This window comes from Carlito syrichta, unplaced genomic scaffold (genome assembly GCF_000164805.1).
Source record: "Carlito syrichta isolate Samal-C Ts95f unplaced genomic scaffold, Tarsius_syrichta-2.0.1 Scaffold309428, whole genome shotgun sequence".
Lineage (NCBI taxonomy): Eukaryota > Metazoa > Chordata > Mammalia > Primates > Tarsiidae > Carlito > Carlito syrichta.
In genome coordinates this window covers 100,095-121,487 of record NW_007253524.1, presented here as the reverse complement: position 1 = coordinate 121,487, position 21,393 = coordinate 100,095, and the positions used below count along the sequence as shown (strand labels likewise).

Genomic DNA, 21,393 nt, shown 5'->3' with positions numbered 1-21,393 from the left:
CACACAAATCACTCTATAAAAAAGATACCTGCACACGTATGTTTATCGCAGCGTTGTTCACAATAGCAAGAACCTGGAAACAACCATGCTGCCCATCAAAAGAGGACTGGATTAAAAAATGTGGTACATATATACGAAGGAATACTACACAGCCATAAAAAAGAACAAAATCATGAATTTCGCTGCAACCTGGATGGAACTAGAGTCTATAATACTGAGTGACCTCTCACAAAAACAAAAATCCGAATATCACGTATTCTCACTCATATAATGGACCTTGAACATCCAATGCAATACTATGAGAAAATGACTGATGGTACTGGGAAACTATGGGGGGGAGGGGGATGGGATTAACAGTAGCAAATATCTGTCGGGGGATGGGAAAACACTTCTTATCTACAGGGTGCCTGAATGAAACGTCATTGTACACATAACCCTTAACTGTACCCCACAAAACCATAATAAAAAATACTGATTAATGAAAAAAAAAAAAAAAAAAAGCCCAAATATGGGACATAGAAGACAAAAATACCATAGGAAAAAAATCAACAAAATAGAAGGCTGGTTCTTTGAAAGTATAAACAAGATTAATGGATCTGTAGCCAAAATGATCAAGAAAAAGCTCAAACACAATCAGAAATGCAAAAGATTAAGTCACACCTGACTCTGAAGAAATACAAAAGATTATCAGAGATTACTATACACACCTATATGGAAACAAGCTCAATAACCTAAATGAAATAGAGGACTTTCTGATATCCCACAATCTCCCAAGGTTGAAACAGGAAGAAATTGAGATCCTAAATAGACCCATAGCAACCAAGAAAATTGACTCTGTCATAAGAAAACTAACAACAACAAAAAAGCCCTGGACCAGGCAAGATTTCCAGTGGAATTCTACAAAACATACAAGGAAGAGCTAATACCAATACTATTGAAAGTATTCTAGGCAATCAAGAAACATGGACCTCTCCCCCAAATCATTTTACGAAGCTAACATCACACTGATACCCAAACAAATAAAGATCCAACTAAGAAAGACAACTACAGACTAATACCCCTCATGAGCACAGATGCAAAAATACTCAACAAGATTCTAGCATATCGAATCCGACAACACATCTCATCCACTTAGACCAAGTAGGCTTCATCCCTGGGATGCAGGGCTGGTTCAACATCTGCAAGACCATAAATGTAATTAAATACATCAACAGATGTGAAAACAAGAACCACATGATTGTATCATTTGATGCAGAAAAAGCTTTTGATAAAATCCAGCATCCTTTTTTGACAAAAGCCCTTAAACACCTAGGCGTAGAGGGAACATACCTCAAAATAGTAAGAGCCATCTATGATAAACTCACAGCTGAAATATTGCTAAACTGACAGAAATTGGAAGCATTTCCCCTGAAAACTGGTACAAGACAAAGCTGCTCACTCTCACCTCTCCTGTTCAACATAGTATTGAAAGTCCTAGCTAAAGCAATCAGGCAAGAGGAGAAGAAATTCAGGGGTATCCAAACAGGAAAATAAGTCAAGTTATCCCTCTTTGCAACAATATGATCCTATACCTTGAAAATCCAAGAGAACTGTCAAAAACCTCCTTGCACTGATAAAGGACTTTGGTAAAGTTTCTGGCTACAAAATAAACAGGCAAAAGATAGTCACATTCTTATACAATAACAAACAGGCAGAGAACCAAATAAAAAGCACAATCCCATGCTCAATAGCCACCAGAAAAGTGAAATACTTTGACATCTTCCTAACAAGAGAAGTGAAAGACCTTTACAATGGAAACTACAAAACACTGCTCAAAGAAGTCAAAGATGACAGAAACAAATGGAAAAATATTCCATTCTCATGGGTTGGAAGAATCAACGTTGTTAAAATGTCCATCCTACCAAAGAAAATCTACAGATTCAATGCTATACCCATTAAATTACCAACATCATTCCTCTTAGACCCAGAAACAATACAGAAATTCATATGGAAACATAAATGGCCATGAATAGTCAAAACAATTCTTAGCAAAATAAACAAAGTGGGAGATATCACATTTCCAGACTTTAAACTTTATTGTAAGCCTACAATAATCAAAACCTGGTATTGGTACAAGAACAGGCATATAGACCAGTGGAACAGGATAGAGATTCCAGAAGCAAAACTTCAATTTCTCAACCAACTCATCTTTGACAAAACCTCCAACAACAACCACTGGGGAGAGGAGAACCTATTCGGTACATTGTGCTGGGAAAACTGACTGACCACATGCAGAAGAATGAAACAGGACTCCTACCTATCACTATACACAAAAATCAACTCCAAGTGAATCAAAGACCTAAACAAAAGACCTCAAACATTGAGAATCTTAGCAAATGCCGGAGATACCCTTATGGAAATCAGAGTAGGCAAGTAATTCCTGATCAAAACTCCAAAAGCTCATAACATAAGAGATATGATAGACAAGTGGGATCTCATCAAACTGAAAAGTTTCTGCAAAGCAAAAGAAACCATCAAGAGAGCAGGGAGACAGCCCACAGAAAGGGACAAAAATATTTGCCAACTGCGTATCTGACAAAGGTCTAATATCCAGGATCTACAAGGAACTCAAATGTGTCAAAAGGAAAAAACAACAATTCCATTAAAAAGTGGGCAAAAGACATGAATAGACACTTCTGAAGACATATATGAACAGCCAACAAACACATGAGAATGTGCTCAGCCTCACTAATCATCAGAGAAATGCAAATCAAAACCACATTGAGATACCACTTCACTCCAGTGAGAATGGCTATCATTAATAAAACAAAAAACAACAGATACTGGCGAGGATGTGGAGAAAAGGGAATGCTTCTACATCGTTGGTGGGAATACAAACCAGTTTAACTTCTATGGAAAACAGTGTGGCAATTCCTAAAAGAACTAGAAACTGACCTTCTATACAACCCAGCAATCCCACTTCTGGGAATATAACCAGAGGAACATAAAAAACTCTACCAAAAAGATACCTTCACACACATGCTTTTTGCAGCATATTCACAATAGCAAAAACATGAAACCAACCATGCTGCCCATCAAAACTGAACTGGATTAAAAAATATGGTACATATACCCAATAGAATATTACGTAACCACAAAGAAGAACAAAATTATGAACTTCACAGCAATTTGGATGAATTTAAAGTTTATCATACTCAGTGATCTATCACAGAAACAAAGAACTGTGTATCACATGTTCTCACTCATAAGCAGACCCTGAACATTTACCATAATATTATAAGAAAGGAATTGGCAGTAGCGGGATACTGCCAGGGGAAAGGAGGAGACACAACATTAATAAGGGTACCTGACCTCAAACCAGTTTAAGTGGGGACCAAAGGGATGCCCAGACTTTACCTGTAAGATGACCACTTAGCTACCTAATCCTGAGTTGTACCCCACATCTTTAAAAAAAGAGAAAAAAAAGATAGATAGTTTTCACTTCTGAAAAACAAAAAAAGAAAGAAAATAAACCAGGCATATATCCATAAATTTGTTTATAGTTATTCCCTATTTAGGTTAGCTGAAAATTCAGCAGCACCTAAGAAGATATGTTACACCTCTAATTTCCCCCAGTTTTAACTTTTGGTTGAGTTGATCAAATATAGCATGGACCATTGCAATAAAGAGATTTGTGGATCTACAGTCAAGAAGTAATAGAGGCCGGGGGTGACAGCTCATGCCTGTAATCCCAGCAATTTGGAGGGCCACAGTGGGAGGATCACTTAAGGCCAGGACCTTGCGACCAGCCTAGACAACATAGTGAGATTCCTTCTACACAAAAATAAAAATAAAAAATTGGGAGGCTGAGGCAGGAGGATCATCTGAGCTCAGGAGGTCAAGGCTGCAGTGAACCAAGATTGTACCAGTGCACTCTGATCTGGGTGACAGGGTAAGCCCAGTCTCACCAAAAAAAAAAAAAGTAACAGAACTTTCACGTTCCCACCCTCTCCTTCTAATTTGTCTGCTTTTTATATTCTTCCAGGAGAATCAAACCCACAAAAGATATAAGTAGATTCCATGAGAAAAATAATCTGGAAATGCAGGCACCCCAAAAGTAATCATTTTTTAAAAATATATTGGTTAACAAATTCTCAGATAGTGGTAACTCAATTTCACATTTTTAAAATAGGAAAAATAATAATACATTTCTAACCCATGCTAATCGCATCTGTCAATTCACTGAACTAGGCATCTTCAAAAATTTTATGGTGCACTGAAGTAGCATAGTACAAAAAATAATATAAAAAAGTTATAAAGCAATGAAATAGCATAATGCAGTTTCAGACATAGAAATATATTACACATTTTCTTTCTTTTCTTATGGGTAGAAAAAATAATCCGCATGGTAACAGGTACAAGTGTGTGGCTAAGCTTATGTCTTCTATATATTTATAACTTTCAATACACTTTATCACTTCTAACTTTTTTTCTTCAGATAAAAGGTCACCTGGGCTCACTTACTTGCTTTGTAGTCTTTTATTTTTTTAGAATGCATCTTTGTGGCAGGATGCAGCATATGCTCAAATATATTTCTTGTATGATTGAGTAAATAAACACAGAAACACATGTAGCTGATTCGGGATCAGCAGTTGGCCTCACCTGGGCTGCCACTGGCCCAGTGGCAGGAAAGGGGTTAATAGCAGTTAAAGGTATTTCCTTTTGAAAGGCAAGTTGCAGCTTTATTTTATTTTATTTTATTTTATTTTATTTTATTTATTTATTTATTTTTGAGTTGGAGTCTCACTCTGTCGCCCAGACTGGAGTGCAGTGGCCGCTCTCGGCCACCGCGGCCTCGACCTGCTGGACTCTGGCGATCCTTCAGCCTCAGCCTTCCAAGTAGCCGGAATTACAGGCATGCGCTATCATGCCTGGCTGATTTTTTTTTTTTATTTATTGTAGAGATGAGGTCTTGCTGCCCAGGCAGGTCTCGAACCCACGGGCTCAGGCAATCCATTCACCTCAGCCTCCCAAAGGCGCGCGGGATTACAGGCTGAGCCACCGAGCCCGGCTAAGCAAGTTGCAACTTTAAAGACCCGCCAGGCGCTGGGGCAAGTTTTGTTTAAGAAAGGCCAAATGGCCCAGAGACTGGCTATTTCATGGAAATGGAAAAGAGTCTTATCTAAAACCCCCCTTCTGAAGTTGACGGTTTACAAGCCTGCAGTTCCTGGAAATCATTTGTTCTTTGAGAAATCTGATTTTGCTGAGTACAACCTTGTAAGATTCCAAAGGAAGCATGTAATCACTCAAGACGACCTCCTTCCCTTACCTAAATGAGGGTATAAGACCCCACGTCTCCTGTTCTGGGGTGCTCGAGCTCAATTTAAATACATGAAGTTCTCGGCCCGCTGTGCTAGCCAGCGTAATAAAGTGCCACTTCCTATAATAGTCTCAGTGTCACAATCTCTCTATTTTTCCTGCTACATCTTCACTTAAAAACGTGTGAAAGCTGACAAGCAAAAATGTCTACTATGTTTAAACAGCACAAACATAAGATGAAATGCTATCAGGTGAAACATGAGCCCCATAGAGGCCAAAGTCTCATCTCCTTCCAGGGACAACCAGCAGTTGGAACATTTTCATTGCCTCAGATGTGCTGATTATTTTTTTTAGAGGTTTAGAGTTTGGATAGTAAATTCCAAGTAACAATTTTTACAAATCAATAGAAACTATTTGGAAAAAATAATTCAATTCAGTTACAGATGATTACAACAAAATAAGGTTATTTTAGAATTATTTTCAATCTTCATAAGATTGTGAGACAAATTGCAAAATGACTCTGTAAATGATATGTCTTGTGGAGTTATCGTAAAAGTCATAAATCAGGCTGTATTTTATAGAATCCTGGACCCAATTATATTAAGGAATATGTAGCATAAAGAAGATATTCATTTGATAGGTGAGAGAAAAACAGAGATTCAGTGTTTGTTCTTCAGAGAAGTGGCTCTTTTCTCTAATCACATTATTGAAGTGTTCAGAGAGGAAAATATTTTCTTTTTTTCTTTTTAGTTAATTATCATTTACTAGCCAGTAGATTATTTTGCAAAAAACTGAGGAGCTCAAGGGCCATCTAGTTCATAATTGCATGATAAAACTCGTTTTAAGTGTAGGTTGAAGCTTATTTTGAATGTATATTGAAACTTGTCTTTAAAACTCAGATGTATGCTTGCTTTCCCACCCAAGCCCAGTAGTATACTTTTGGCAAACAAGTTCACATACCAAAAGAAAACTGCGGAGTCATGGTGCAGACCCTCTGGCCCAATTTCCTGCTCCACTCCCCTAGTAATCTCACATTCCAGATGTCCCAACCGTTCCACCCAGTCCACCTGACCGTTGATGGTCAGCCGCGGTCAGCTGCGACCGGCGACCATACAAACCAACCAATCCCAAATGCCCCCGTACCCAGTAGGAGAAATTACCCAATCATGTGCGAACAAGTTTAAAGTTCATCCCCTCCCTTGTAACTGTGTATATAAGCTGCTTGCTGCGCTGGGTCGGGGCTCTTGTCCCTGTACCACTGTGCCGGTTACCAACGTGAGCCCAGACTCGAGTCTGAATAAAGACCCTCGTGTGATATGCATCGGAGCTGGCTCTTTGGTGGTCTCTCGGATTCAGGATTCGGGTACAACAAAACAAATATGCAACAACACTGTAAAAAAATACCCCAGTAGTAATGATTAATTAGTTCTCACACTTAAAAACCAGTCAGGCTATTTTTCAAAGAAGGAGAAATAAGTATATTAAGTGAAGTGTATTGATTATAAAGACATTACATATTATTTTAAGCGACATTGAAGGTATCATAACAAAATACCCGGTGGTAGAGTAGCATATCAACCTTGGCCTTACCCTTTAATTTCAAGGCTTCTAATACCTTTGAATTGGCTGTCACATCACTCACTAGCTTGATTTCAATATTTTGTGAAGTCAGTTGGAGCAACTTTTCAAAAAGTCGTTGACCCTGGAAAAAATATTCAAGACAAAGAAAGTCAGAAAACCTAAATGTTTGCCATTTTAAACAGGAATATAAGCTTATTAAAAATGAAAACTTTCATTCAAATTTCAAAAGGTAAGCACTTCAGCAATTGGTATTCATGGAAGATTTATGAAATTCTTTCAGAAAAGTTCATATAGAGAGAGTAGTAACATGAACACAGAGTACATTATGTCTTTTTGAGTACTGTGCAATTCAATGGTCTGCAATAATAATTTCAGTGCTACAGTGCAAACCTACCCATCTTTTTCTTTTCACATCTATAGTTATCTATACATGAAGTGGCAGGAGAGATTAAACAGTTGCATTTTGGCCCAGAGACCTGGATTCCCACTGGTTTTCCAATTTACAAACTATGTTTCTTAATCTCACTAATCTCTAGTTTCTTCCTCTGCAAGATGCAGATAATATTACTGTTTACCTCAAAAATTTTTTGTAAGATTAAAGGAGTTAATAGTATTTAAGTCTTCTTTAAGTATTAACTATCGTGAGGGGAATTATGGTTACTAATTAGTGATTTACCTGAATTCATCTTTTTGTTTAAATGTATTTTACTGACTTCAACTAATGTTCTGCCTAAAAATAACTGAAATAAAAAACAAAATAAAAAAATTAAGCTTTCTTATAAGATTTCCAAAAGCATGTAATTTTTATAATAAGTTTTAGTCTCAGGGAGGCTCTGAATAATGATGGGTCTACAGTTATTACAGTCTCTCAGGTGACTGAACTGCAACATTACCTTGTTTATTGTTCCTTGTGTGTTTTGATAGCTTCCCTCTCCTTGTCATAAAAGGGAAATGGTCTTCTTCTATTGATTTTTAAGATTTTTGCTATTGGGCTACAAACTCAAATGCTTTTAGGGGCCAGGCAGGCAATAACGCTTTGATTTTATTGGTCCTCCAGTGGCAAAATTTTATCTTAGCTTTTTTGTTTTTGGTTTTGGTTTTTTTTGAGTTGGAGTCTCACTCTTGTCACCCAGACTGGAGCACAGCGGTACACTCACGGCCACCGCAGCCTCGACCTATGGGGCTTAGACGATACTTCCATCTTAGCCTTCCAAGTAGCTGGAACTACAGATGCAAGCCAGCACGCCCAGCTAGTTTTTGTGATTTATTGTAGAAACGAGATCTCACCAAGTTGCCCAGGATGGTCTTGAACCCCGGGATCAGGCAATTCTCTCTCCTCAGCCTCCCAAAGTGCTGGGATTACAGGCTGAGCCACCGCACCCAGCCTATCTTACTTTGGTAAGAGGAAATTGTGGCTAATGATTATAAGGAAAGAGTTTGGTGTTTGGGAAGAGACAATGGTGGAAATGTGGATACAGAGCAGTGATTCTTGCAATCCAGCCTTAGAAGGGGAAGCTCAAGATCCCAAGGCTTGCGGGTGTTAGGAGAAGGAAGCTGGTGTGCCTGTGCTGACAGCTGACAGCAGGAAGGAGTATCTGGCACATCCAGTTGTGCTCTAGTTGGCCAGCACAGATAAGGTCTTATAACCCAGGGTGTTGGACCCTGGGTCGCACCCTATGTCATGTATGCAGGCTTCCTTTTAGTTTAACTAAGTGTAGAAACTAAGGTTGCCGAAAGTGAAGCTTATCAAAAGCAACCAAATTACTCTGCACCTCAGAAGCCTGGAGGCAGCCTCACTACAAACCAGGTATTCCTGTGTGGTATGTTGATTGCATCAGTTATAAACTCCTTCATAAAGGAGAAAGGAGACGAGAGGAAGGGAGAGAGACAGAGAGAAACAGAGACATATAGAAAGGCAGGGAAATAAGGAAAGAAAAGGAAAAAAAAACAACAGATACTAATGTGCTGATTTCATTGTCTATATAAATTTTCAATTTATTGCAGAGAGGTGAATGCTTAGACCTTGAGAGGCTCAGATACATGATGTGAGGGAAATTCCACAATGAGAACTTCGTGGTTCTTCTGTAGACAGAGTTAACAACACAACCTCCTTTGTCGGCTTTGGCATTCTTTCAAGGAGTTCACTATACTCTTATAATCTGTCAAAGTTTGGTAATGTCTGCATGGCCCAGATTTCTAGAACCCCGACTCATGGTCACTGCATATTCACATAAGTTGTTTGCATTTTTCCCTTTCATGCAGAGAAATACTATGTGTGTTTTGTGAAACCCCATGATTAATGGACCAGTACTTTGGGGGAAATTCACTTATTTTTCCTTATTTAGCACAAGTGAAACATAAGAGATCATGTAACTTATCTGTATTTCGATCAATTAAGGCTCTGTGCCTTAAATTGATATCCACTGTGTTATTTTTGTTAGATTTAAATCAAAGACGACCAGAACTCTCACACAAGAATGAAACTAGAAACTGAAATCTATAGATACTGGCAGACTGTCATTAAATAAAGTTTATTTTTACTTTTAGTATGTGGTGATTACTTACACCAAAGAATCCTACACTTGTTCATTATAGTGCTCACTATAATTATCTTGAGCTTGGGTAGAACTATGCTTAGGTTTGGGGTGGATCTTCTATTAAATCTCCCATCTTTAGTATGTTATCTCTCCATTCGGTCATTTTTGTTAAGACATTTAAGATGCAATAATTTCCAAAGGTATTAACCACCTACTTTGTGCAGAGATCTGCAGTAAGACCTAATGTTTTCATTTATCATTTTTAAAATAAAAGAATAAAAAAAGGCCCTGGGGTCTTAAACATCAGCAATTTCAAACCTTGCCATTCCTGGTGAAAAACATTAGTCAACATTTCAAGCTTAAATAAATCATCTCAAAGCGCTTTAGTCAGTGTCTCGGGCATGTTGACCTACTTTAAGACAATGTTTTAATGAAGTCTGCAAAAATGTTATTATGGACAGTACAGTCCTGTGGATAAAACTGTACCCCAAGGATAGAAATTCAGCTCAGCCCTTTGTGACTTTGATACAGGAGACCTTTTTGATCCTATAAGAGAGAAAATAAACCTGTTTCTCTACCCTCCTAGATTCACTGGCTGGCCCCACGAATCAAACAACAACAACAAAAAACTAGCAAAAGAAAACAAGGCTTTTTTATGTACACACAAAGTCTGGATTACATACACACACATGGGAGCCCCATAAAGATATGAGACTCAAGGAGGAAGACAGATGATTGCAGCTTACTTACCATCTAAAGCTAAACAAAAAGAAAGGCATTTGGGATTTTTAGGTAGGGAAAGCCTTTCGCGGGAAGGTGAGGGGAGGAAATACATTGTAAATAAGAATTGTTCTGTAATGCAGATTAGAGGGTCTCAGGTAATAAGAATTGTGTTTAGGAGTAGCTCTTTCTTGTTCAGAAACACCTTTTACTAGTAAAAATTTCCTTTATAAGAGGATTTGCTTTATAAAAAGGTAAATTTTTAAAAAAAATTTTTAATTTTAACTATGTGGGGTACAGTTCAGGGTTAGGTATACAAATGTTCATTATCCAGGTACCCACAAAAGGGTAAGTTTATACTCTGTTTTATGCAGGTAGAGAGAGGTAAGTAGCTCTTATGCATGTACTGGTTCTTAATTGCCTTCAGCTCAAGGTACTAGAATATGCCATTATGCTGCTTTGAATTCAAAGCAGCATAATGGCATATTCTAGTACCTTTCAATCCCAAAAGAGTAGTAGTTATAAATACTACCTGTTTCTGTTGGCCCAAAACTACTGGTAAACAAGGTGAAATGCCCAAATATAATGTGAGGAAATAAGCCAAAATACCACAGAGAAATGAAAAATCATGTGTGATAAATGTAATTCTGGGGATTATGTATGTTATGGTGGTGATTTTCAACTTGTTTTAGCAGTTGAATTCTTTGTTCAAAGGAAAACTCAAGCTAAAGATCTCCTCCAATCTCCTACTTTCCTCCTTTACAGAATCTTCAGAGTTCTACAAAACACAGCTGGAAAACCACTTCATTTTGTTCCTCCTCATAAAAAGAACCTTCAAGATACTGAGACCTCATATAAACTGAGATGATTATAGCTAGAAGATACCTTAGTGATCCATAATCTGCCAATCTCTTCATTTTATAAATGAGGCCAGAGAGGTACAAGAAAATGTAATGATGTGCTGATGGCACACAGTTTGCTGTGACACACTTGAGCCTCTATCATGTTTCTCTTCTTGGTCCAGTATAGCTCTTTCTACATGACAATTTACTGTGTTAAAGTTGAAAAAGAAAGGAGCATTTGGAAAGAAAGTTACCCCCAAGTTTCTCCCACTCCTTCCATTCCTAGCTAGGCTCTATTCAACTCTTCCAAGTCAAGCCGTGCTGGGGCTGAAGGACACTCAATTCCAAGCAGTCAGGTTATGAGGAGTCCAGGTGCCTGAAGAGTAATTCTCAGCCTCACACAAGTGTCCCAGAACTGCCTATTCTCTTGATAAAGTCAAATATCAACACATTTAAGGAGAACCATCAATAAGAGGAAAGATGCTTGAACACAGTGGGCACCTGGTGATACCAGCTACTGGAGAAGATAAGAATTAGAACTAAAACATAATCTGAGCACTCAAGATTGGTCAAGCGTGGCCAGTACTAATATTCTATGATTTTAAAGGAGAAATGAAAAAATACTATAGCCATTGTTGAGGCCCAAATTAGTGGCCTGAAAGACTAAACGAAAGAAATATCTCAAAGCACATGTGTGCATGTACACATACACACACAGAGACAGAAAAACATAAGTGAAATAATGGAGAAAAGGCTGATAGATAAATTGAGAAGGTATAACATGTGGCTAATAGGAATAATGGAAAGAGAAAAGAAGCATAAAAAGAATGTTTGTAAATAATACCAAAAAAAATCCAAGTTGAGAAAAGATCTAAATCTACAAATTGAAAAGCCACTTGAAAGGGAAGGCAATTTAATGAAGAAAGTCACATTTAGGCACACCCTATAAAATTACTGAACATCAACTAGAAAGACAAACTTCTGGCAAAAAAAAAAAAAAAGAAAAGTTACTCATCAGGGAAAATGCAGCACACAGACTGTCATGGAACTGTCTGCAAGTACATAGTGAGTACAGACCATGGAAGACAAGACTGAAGACCAAGAATCCTTTATCCACTCAAGGATGATACTTCTCAGGGTGTAAGAAAAAATATATATGCAGCTATATTCAGATTTAGAGACTACCTTGCCTACCCAACCCACATGAGGAACACATTCAGGGAAGGACTCTAACCAAACAGTAGACAACACTGAGCACCATCGAAGATGGTGAAGAAGAGAAGAAATAAGTGAGGAACAATATGACACATATATGTGTCTAATGCACTAGCTAAATAAAGATTTTTGAAATAGAAAATATACATTATAGGAGGACTATTGAGAATCTATTGCGTGCATTTTCAATGGGGGTGATACTGCCCCAAAGGAGCTGAGAACTGGTTCTCAGGGAGCTGAAATAATAACAAACACACAGACATATACACATATATAATATAATAGTGGTGTTAAAATTCGACGAAGTGGACAACATTAGGAAATAAAAAGTCTAAAAAGGCTCCTAAGTAAGATGATAATAAAATAAACAGGTTGAGAAATGCTGATTTACAACCAACAGGATAAATAATCTCAGTAAAAATTAGACTAAAAATGGGGTAGGGCTTAAAAGTGCTAGATGGGAAAAAGTAGGCCATTAATATGAAGTGTCCCAATTTATGAAACTATCATAGTTATAGACTTAAATGCACCTAGCAGCATAGCAGTTAAATATATAAAGCAAAAATTTATAGAAATGCAATTAATACACTATCACAATATAATACTTCAAAATACATCTCTCAAGATTGGGCAGATCTAAAAAAAAAGTGAGGATATATAAAAATTAAATACCATTATCAATAAACTTGATTATTTATATATTTCTCACTCTATGTACTAAAAACCCTCAAAACAATTTTTTGACCATGGTACATTTACAAAAATCTGTCCTGTAACTGCCATTAAGAAAGTATGAACAAAAGTTATAATGAGATATTCCATAGACTTCATTCTCTGTTCATAATCTTAAAAACGAATAACAGATCATTAACAAGTAACTCAAAAAATAAATCTTACCTACTTGGAAATTTAAAACTCCAATTATCCTTACACCAAAGGAAAATGAAAAGTAAATGTATTCATTCTCTAGAAAGCTATGAATAGATGAGTACCCCATAGCAAAACTGTGAAATGAAGCAGTGTCTGGTGTCAGAGATAAATTTATAACCATAAGCGCCTTCAGTATTATTTTTAAAGTACTATAAAGTCATAGTCATGTTACCATGGTAGAGGCATGACAATGGATAAACAGATAGGGAATTTGATGGATAATACAGAAATGGTATTCACAAGATTTTTTATAAATAACAAAGGTGATATTTTAACTAAGTTCGAAAAAGTCAAAAAGGTTCAATCTGGCACAGTAGAAGAACCCCTGTATATATTTTCAGTCAGAATTAGTACATACAAATGCTTTCAAGAAAATCTAGGCAACTACATATACCATCTTGAAATGAGGAAAACCTTAATCAAACTGTACAGTAGGCTAAATAATAGCCCCAAGAAAATCATGTCTTAATCTCTGAAAGCTGTCAATATTACCTTATTTGGAAATAGAATTTTTGCAGATATGATTAAATGAAAGGTTTTATGATGGGAGACTAGAGACTGGACTGGATTATCTGAAGATGATTCTACATATTATCCCAAGTATGCTTACAAGAGACAGGCAGAAGAGGACAAAAAAAAAAAAAAAAGGAGAAAACAATGTGAGGATGGAGCTGGGGGAGATTTGAAGACATTGGCCTTGAGAATTGGAGGAAGTTGTAGCAAGCCAAGGAATGCCAGCAGCCACTAGAAGCTGGAAGAAGATGACGTCAACAGCCCCTAGAGACTCTGGTGGGAGCATCACTCTGCTGACATCTTGGTTTTGACCCAATGAAACTGATATCAGACTTCCTGTCACCAGGACTGTGAGAAAATAAATTTGTTTATTTAAACCACTTAGTAATTTGTTACCATGGCCACAGGAAACAAATACACAAGCTAGATATGTAGAAGCAATATAAGAAAACACAGACATATAACATAATTTAAAAATTTTTACAATTACACAGCAAAACATACTATAAAGTTAATAAAAACAGTAAATTTTGAATATATATTTGCTGGAAAAATGAGAGATGAATGTTAATAGCCATACTCTACAAAATATATCAAAAATTAGCAAGAAAAGGCCAATAATCCAATAAATTGTGGGCAAAGTATGAGAATAGGCAATGACTAAGAAAAACAAGATTGTATGGCCACAGACATGAGGAGACACTTTTGCACAGTCAAGGGAAACTCAAAGCAGAGCAATAAGGCGATCTCTGTACTTAAAGAGACTGAAAAAAAAATATGAGTGTCAACATATACTGTTGTCAATGATTTGGGAAAAAGATACTTTGACATATTGGGGCTTTCTTCTACCCAGGAATCCCACACCTAGAAATTTATCCTAGAGTAACTAAGCACCAAATTAGGTGTGTGAGTGGGTGAGTGTATTTATCATTATATAAGCATGAAAAAAATGCAGAAATGTATATTTTGGATACACTATTATCCTACTTATACATACATACACACATATATATGTATATGTGTGTGTGCATATAAAGTTCAGATCAAAATTATAAAGGAAACATGACTGATTAAACATATTAAACATTTGATGATACACAGTTACAAGAAAACATGATTTAGAATTTATTTGAAGCAATAGTATTCTTTTGAATATACTTTCCTTGTTTTTTTTTTTTTTAATTTATGACTTAAGAGACAAGGCCATGTGTATATGAATTCCCTTTGGATTCAATGCAATAGTTTATTTATTTAGCCAATTAATTAAATCTTTTTTAAGATTAATATCTTATTTACTTTCTTATATTTTACTGAATTTTTCAGTTTGTAAAGTACACAAAGTTTGCCAGGGATATAAGCACTAATATATTATTTACTTGTGTATCTATCAGTGTCAACCTTTATTCTCAAATCCCTCAGGACATGGAGAAGTGTTTTATAAGCAAATTCATTCAGCACATTTACTAGTTGCTTACTATGTGTCTGCGGCCTTGACAAGTGCTGGTGAGAGTGATGGAGAACACACAAATGACAAATAAGCAAGTTCAGCCCAATGTGCCCAATTCCAGGAAGAAGAAAGTACAAGTCTAAGGGTAAACATAGCAGGGCACTAGTAATCCAGCCCAAGGCACTCAGGAAATGTTCCTCAGGAAAGAAGGGAAGAAAGAATCTTCCAGATAGAAACCAATGGCAGAGAGTCCGGAAAGTAGACAGGATAAAAGACTGGAGGCACATCATGAAGGATCTTATAAGACAAATTGAAAAGTTTTGATCTCATCCAGAAAGCAATGTGGACTCTCTGAAACGTTTTACACAGGGAAATATACAATTTTTTTTTCTAAAAAAAAAAAACTGACTGCAAATTGAAAAACAATTAGTACTGGACAAAACTGGAGGCTGACAGCACAATTGTAAGATTGATGAAATAGAGAAATGTCAATGTCAGTGAAAAACCTACATGTGCTGGTTCACACCATTAATCCCAGCCACTGATGAGGCAGGAGAATTGCTTGAGTCCAGGGGCTCAAAACCAGTCTTGGCAGCATAGCCAGACCCTGTTTTTGCAAAAAAAAATTAAACAATTAGCCAGACACTACAGGCATGTGACTGTAGTGTCTGAGCTACTTGGGAGGCTGAGGCAGGAAGACTGCTTGGCCCCCAAATTTAAGGCTGCAGTGAACTATGATGGCACCCCTGTACTCCAGCCTGGGTGACAGAGTGACATCCTACCTCTAAAATTTAAAAAAATGGATTTATTTTAAAAAAAACCTGGAAGGAACTCAAAGCAGCATTTGTGAGATAGCATAATGATGAACTGTATTAAACTTGGGGCTTTAGGCAGATAGTGGAGTTGGAAGTAGTGACTAGAGTCCTCAAGCAGTTTTCTGCATGTGCCAGTGGAATATGGGATCCCTCATCCCAAGCGAGAAGACGGTGGCCATTTCATCTCTTCACAATTGCCCCAAGGTCATCGATTAGCCAGAGCTTCAGGAGTTCAGACAGTGCTACAGGCCCAGCTCCTTAATTGAGAAAATCTGCTTTTTGGCAATGAGCAACAAGGAAAACCTGCTTGACGTCAGCAGAGAGAATCTGCTGTGGAGGTGTGCAGGCTGCCCGTCCATTCATTAGCAACAGGCTTCATCTAATTATAGGATTTAACTATTCTGAACAGTTAATCATTAAGACCTCGCCTAATGATGGTTATCCCAATTATGCACCCCATGGGCACGAACATAGTCATCCCTGTTAGGGGCCAGTGAAGAGAGATGAAGATGCTCATCATGCCAATAATGGGCCAAGAAATAGCAAGGGATTAATATCAGGAGTAGCATGTTGGTAGCCAGGCCCTCAGCAGCTGGAATTCCACAATAGCTGGAAAGTAGCTGTGGGGCTGTTCAAGCATTCACTCCTGCTGCAAAGAGTAGAGAACATTGTCTTGGCACCACTGTTTAGCAGAGTCTGGAAGATTATGGTATCCACAGCCCTGCTTCATGCCTTTGCTCCAGGGGAAAGAGGTGAGACTGGAGTAAGAAAGGAGTAACAGGACCTGCCAAACACCTCTGTGCTACCACAATCACTTGTTAGGAGTAAGCTGAGGGCTCCACACAGAATGGAGGCAGGGATCCTTCAAAACCTCACTCCAGAGAGATTCCAGCATCCCAAGAGAGTAACCATGAGAACTTGCCACATGCTTTCTGAAAATCTCATGGTCTTAATGAAGCAGCTCAGACACTTTAATCCTCTAATTCTACTTCTGAGAACTGACCTTGGGCAAATAAGCAAAAAAGAAAAACAAAGCAAAACATTTTGCACAAAGATATTTACTGTAGCAGCACTTATTCAGAAAAAGGGGAAGATGAAATCACTTAAATATCCAAATAATAGAGAGAAGTAGTTATATAAACTTAATCTGGTGAGTCCATTACATTGTATACTATGCAGCCAATATGCCAACACTTCTAATATATAGAAAGGTGCTTATATTGTAATATTAAGCTAAAAATTAAGATTTATTTCTTTATATAATATAGACCTATGTATGTAAATTACACTCAAGGTATCAGGCTGTCAAAAAAAATCCAACTCATTATGTTTAAATGAAGGAGCCCCCCCAAAAATGACCATAAGGAAATAGGAAAGGCAGAGATGAAAACAAAGAGAGAGAGAGGGAGAGAAAAAGAGAGAAGGGGGGGAGAGAGAGAGAGGAGAGGGAGAGAGAGAAGCATACAAGCCAACAAAACTCAGATAAAACAATCTTTAAGAAAGTAATTATTTAATACAAATAATTAGGAAGAATATCTTAGGTTCATGGTTTATTCATGTCTATATGATTTGATTTAAAAGGAATCATAGAGGTTAAATTCTTGCTAATGATAGTGCTTATCAGTTTACATCAGAATAATGATTTCCCTTGGAAATAGATTGGAAAGCAAGCAAGAGCATAATCAGGATTACTCAACAGATGGGGAAATGGAAGCATGAAGAAGCAAGCAGGAATTCACCAAGAAGGAATAGGACTGAGGGAGGACCAGAATCCACCCGAGGCTGCAAGCTCAGCTGAACAGACCAAAGCAGAGGCAAACCTGCACCAGCCTATTTACTGACAGCTGCTGTCATTGTTGTTCTGATATCCTGTAGTCTTATAAGTGCTTTGTCTATCTCCCTTACTGTACTTTGAGCTCTATGGGGTTAAGGGTCATTGCTTATTTGATTTCATATCCCCAGCAAACAGTACAGGACCTTGATAAATGTTTTTCTATAAAGGCACATTCAAAACCATTTTGTTGCCACATTTCAAATAGAAGAATGATAATTTACAAATAAGCATTTTCTGGGTGTGAGTTTTGTGGAGCAAAGAGGTGATTTTGAAAGGAAATGCTCTTTCTGTGAGGTTATGCTATTTTATGCTGACATTGCACCAGGAATTCTACTGAAACCATATTTAGCCTTAGGATGAGAAGGTTGAAGAATAATCTACTGTTTCAAACCAACAAGCAGTCACTCAGCTCCCTTCTTTTTCTGGTTACACTGGATAACAGAGCCATAAGCATGGACTGGCACAGGCCCAGAAGTCCAGGACTATGTGAAATATTCAAATACAAGCTGCTATCCATTTATATCATCACTGAGGGAACAACTGTAATAACAGCATTAAATTTAAACAGTTAAAATTACGTTGAAAATTGGGTGGAAAGGTAGGATACAGATGAACCCGGCCCTGTCTTTAAACCTACAAAAATTGCACAAGGTTTGTTAGACTGGGATGAAAGCCCAGTGAAATCCCCTAGTCATCTTTAAAAAAGATCAAAGTTTGGTCCTTTTGGCAAATAGTCTTATTTCACTGGTCTGGGATGGACCTGGGTATCAGTATATTTTAAAAATTTCCCCAGGTAATTCTGACGGGTAGGCATGATTGACTATATAGGAAGAGGAGGGTGAGATTCTGCCTAAAAATTATGCATATTTTTCTTGCTCCTGTCTTCACGTAAACTCTGAGGAACAATTCAAATTTGTATTCTGGATGGAAACACCTTAACCTCTTTTCATAAAAGTTGAGATCTTGACGAACAGCTGAATGCTATTCTAGCTGTAAGATTATATAGAGAGGTAAGTGTCTACTTAATCTGAAAGTAAATGTCATGCACTAGAACAACAAAGATAAAAAATGAAAATAGCAACTATCTTTTATAAGTTCCATTTTTAGTGTTTTAAAAACATTATCTTCTCAACTTCACAAAGCAATCAAATGAGATAGGCATTATGTTACCCATTTTAAAGATGAGGAAATTGAGGAGCAGAGGAGTTGTGACATTTGTTCAATGTAACTACAATCATAACTATCAAATGTATTTAATGCCAAGCCCTATGGTCCTCCCATTGTAGTATATGCCTCCTAACAGTGCTAGTTTGCCTTTTCCATAAAACCAAGCTCTGAGAACTGAATATAAACAAAACAACTGATTCTGATCTCATTTGAACAGAACCAAATAACAGAGCATTAGTATGTATTCTAATTAGGTTTTCTTTTCCTTTTTTTTTTTTTTTTGAGTTGGAGTCTCACTCTGTCGCCCAGACTGGGCTCCACGATCCTTCCGCCTCAGCCTTCCAAGTAGCTGGAACTACAGGAGCGCGCTACCACGCCTGGCTAATTTTTTGATTTATTGTAGAGATGAGGTCTCGCCAAGTTGCCCTGGCGGGTCTCGAACCCGCGGGCTCAGGCAATCCACTCACTTCAGCCTCCCAAAGCACGGGATTACAGCCTGGAGCCACCAAGCCCGGCTCTAATTAGGTTTTCATTAATTGATGCATGTTTTATTTTTTCCTATATTATCTTTTTAAAAAAAAGACAAGATAGGGCGGGCGTGGTGGCTCAAGCCTGTAATCCTAGCACTTTGGGAGTCCGAGGTGAGAGAATTACCTGAGCCCACAGGTTTCAGACCATCCTGGGCAACTTGGTGAGACCTCATTTCTACAATATATCAAAAAATTAGCAAGGCATAGTAGTGTGTCCCTGTAATTCCAGCTACTTGGAAGGTTGAGGCAGAAGAACCTCCTGAGCCCAGCAGGTCGAGGCTGCAGTGACCGTGAGCATGCCACTGCACTCCAGCCTGGCTGACACAGCAAAATTCAGACTCAAAAAAAAAAAAAAAAAAAAAAGACAAGATAGACTGTAAGAAGCAGGAAGTTTGCTTAATATAGTAGAAATGTATGTAAGCCCTCAGGATCTACATCAAAACAAAGAATAAAATATGTGTTTTCCATGTTGCTTCAGAATGTCTTGCTTTCCTTGGAAGCCTACTAATTACAATATCCCAATCTACTAATAATAATAGGCTCAAAGAATTTATTTTATTTTATTTTTTTGAGTTGGAGTCTCACTCTGTCGCCCAGACTAGGGTGCAGTGGCGAAGATTATTGTATATTTTTAATCACATCATTACACGGGAATAGCATTATCAAAAATAGGACTCCTCTGGGTTCCAGAAATACCCCTGTGTTGCAAAGTAAATGCTGACTGTTTTTGCATGACGAGTGAATGGAGCTTCAAAAGACTTGAAGAGCTCATCTAGGACAGTAGGGATGGGAAAGAAAGGAAGCTCTGGCTTAGAAAGCCACTGAAGTTGGAGAATGGATGAGATGGTAGAGCCTGGGAGTGAGAGATGCCGGAGACACAGAGCCACAGAGGACTCCTTTAGACTGTGGGCTTCTTCAGGACTGGTGAGAGACCAAAATGTAAAGTGATTCTAATAGAAAATGTTAATATTCATGAATAAGTCATAAGGATAGCTGCAAAACAAACATAAAAAGGAACAGTTGTATATGTTAGATGAAACAAAAGCATTTGTTTATTAGTTAAACTGCATTGATAGGGTCAGTTAGGAAGCATACCACAAGTAAGGAATGGATGGTCTACAAGACAGCACCTGGAGACCCGAGTCACAGGTGTATACAACTGTCTGAAACACAGTGGCAGGGTACATACTACCAACATCAAAGTGAGAGTACTGAATATTGCCAGGTCCATATGTTTTAAATTTAAGACAAAAGCAACAAAGAGCAAAGAACCAACCAATCATCAATCAACAAAAATTAGAATTGACTGTAGGTTTGAGAAGCCCACAGTGCTTACTGTGTATTAAGGGTTTGAGATGTCAATCATTCAGAGGGATATATATATATATTATTTATATATATATATTATAATAATATATATAATTTAATCGAAATTAACCTACAACCCCAGTCTATATATAATCTCATCAAATATAGACTGGGGTTGTAGGTTATTTCCTATTAAATGACCCTGTTCTAAGATCAAATATGTCACAATCTTATCAGATAATAACTTTACCAGACAGTGATTAGTCAAGAATTTCAGGCAAATGGAGAAGTAAAAAAGATATCCTAAAGTCTGTAGAATTCTTGAGAATGAGGCCTTTTTGGATGGTAAGGGGATGGTCAGTACGTCCAGATTTTTACCAAAACTGAAATGGTCCGCTGCTTCACCAGGGATAGAGCAGCTGTTTTCTCTTTTCCTTCTTTTTTTTTGAATAAAAAAATAGGAAATACTTTAATTAAAAAAATCAAGGATTGAAAGAAGGAAAAAATTTTCTGAATAGCAGGCGGTACTTTCTTCACAATTTGTATTACTTGTACAAATACATCATTAAATACATACTTATCTAGTATTTACAAAATAGAGGTAAGAGCAGAAAACCTAAAGTATCAGGATCTTTTTTTTTTTTTTTTTTTTTTTT

General features: G+C 37.4%; 1 protein-coding gene across 1 annotated transcript in view; it reads right to left on the bottom strand.

Annotated features, from left to right (window-relative positions):
• Positions 1–6,888: 6,888 nt before the first annotated feature.
• LOC103269668 (inactive phospholipase D5-like) overlaps positions 6,889–21,393 on the bottom strand; it is a gene marked incomplete at its 3' end in the record, with an annotated part of 91,369 nt that continues 76,864 nt past the window's right edge. Inside the window, exon 4 of the mRNA XM_008067232.2 lies at positions 6,889–7,000. Coding sequence (XP_008065423.2) covers positions 6,889–7,000 — 112 coding nt within the window. The remainder of the gene's footprint in view (positions 7,001–21,393) is intronic.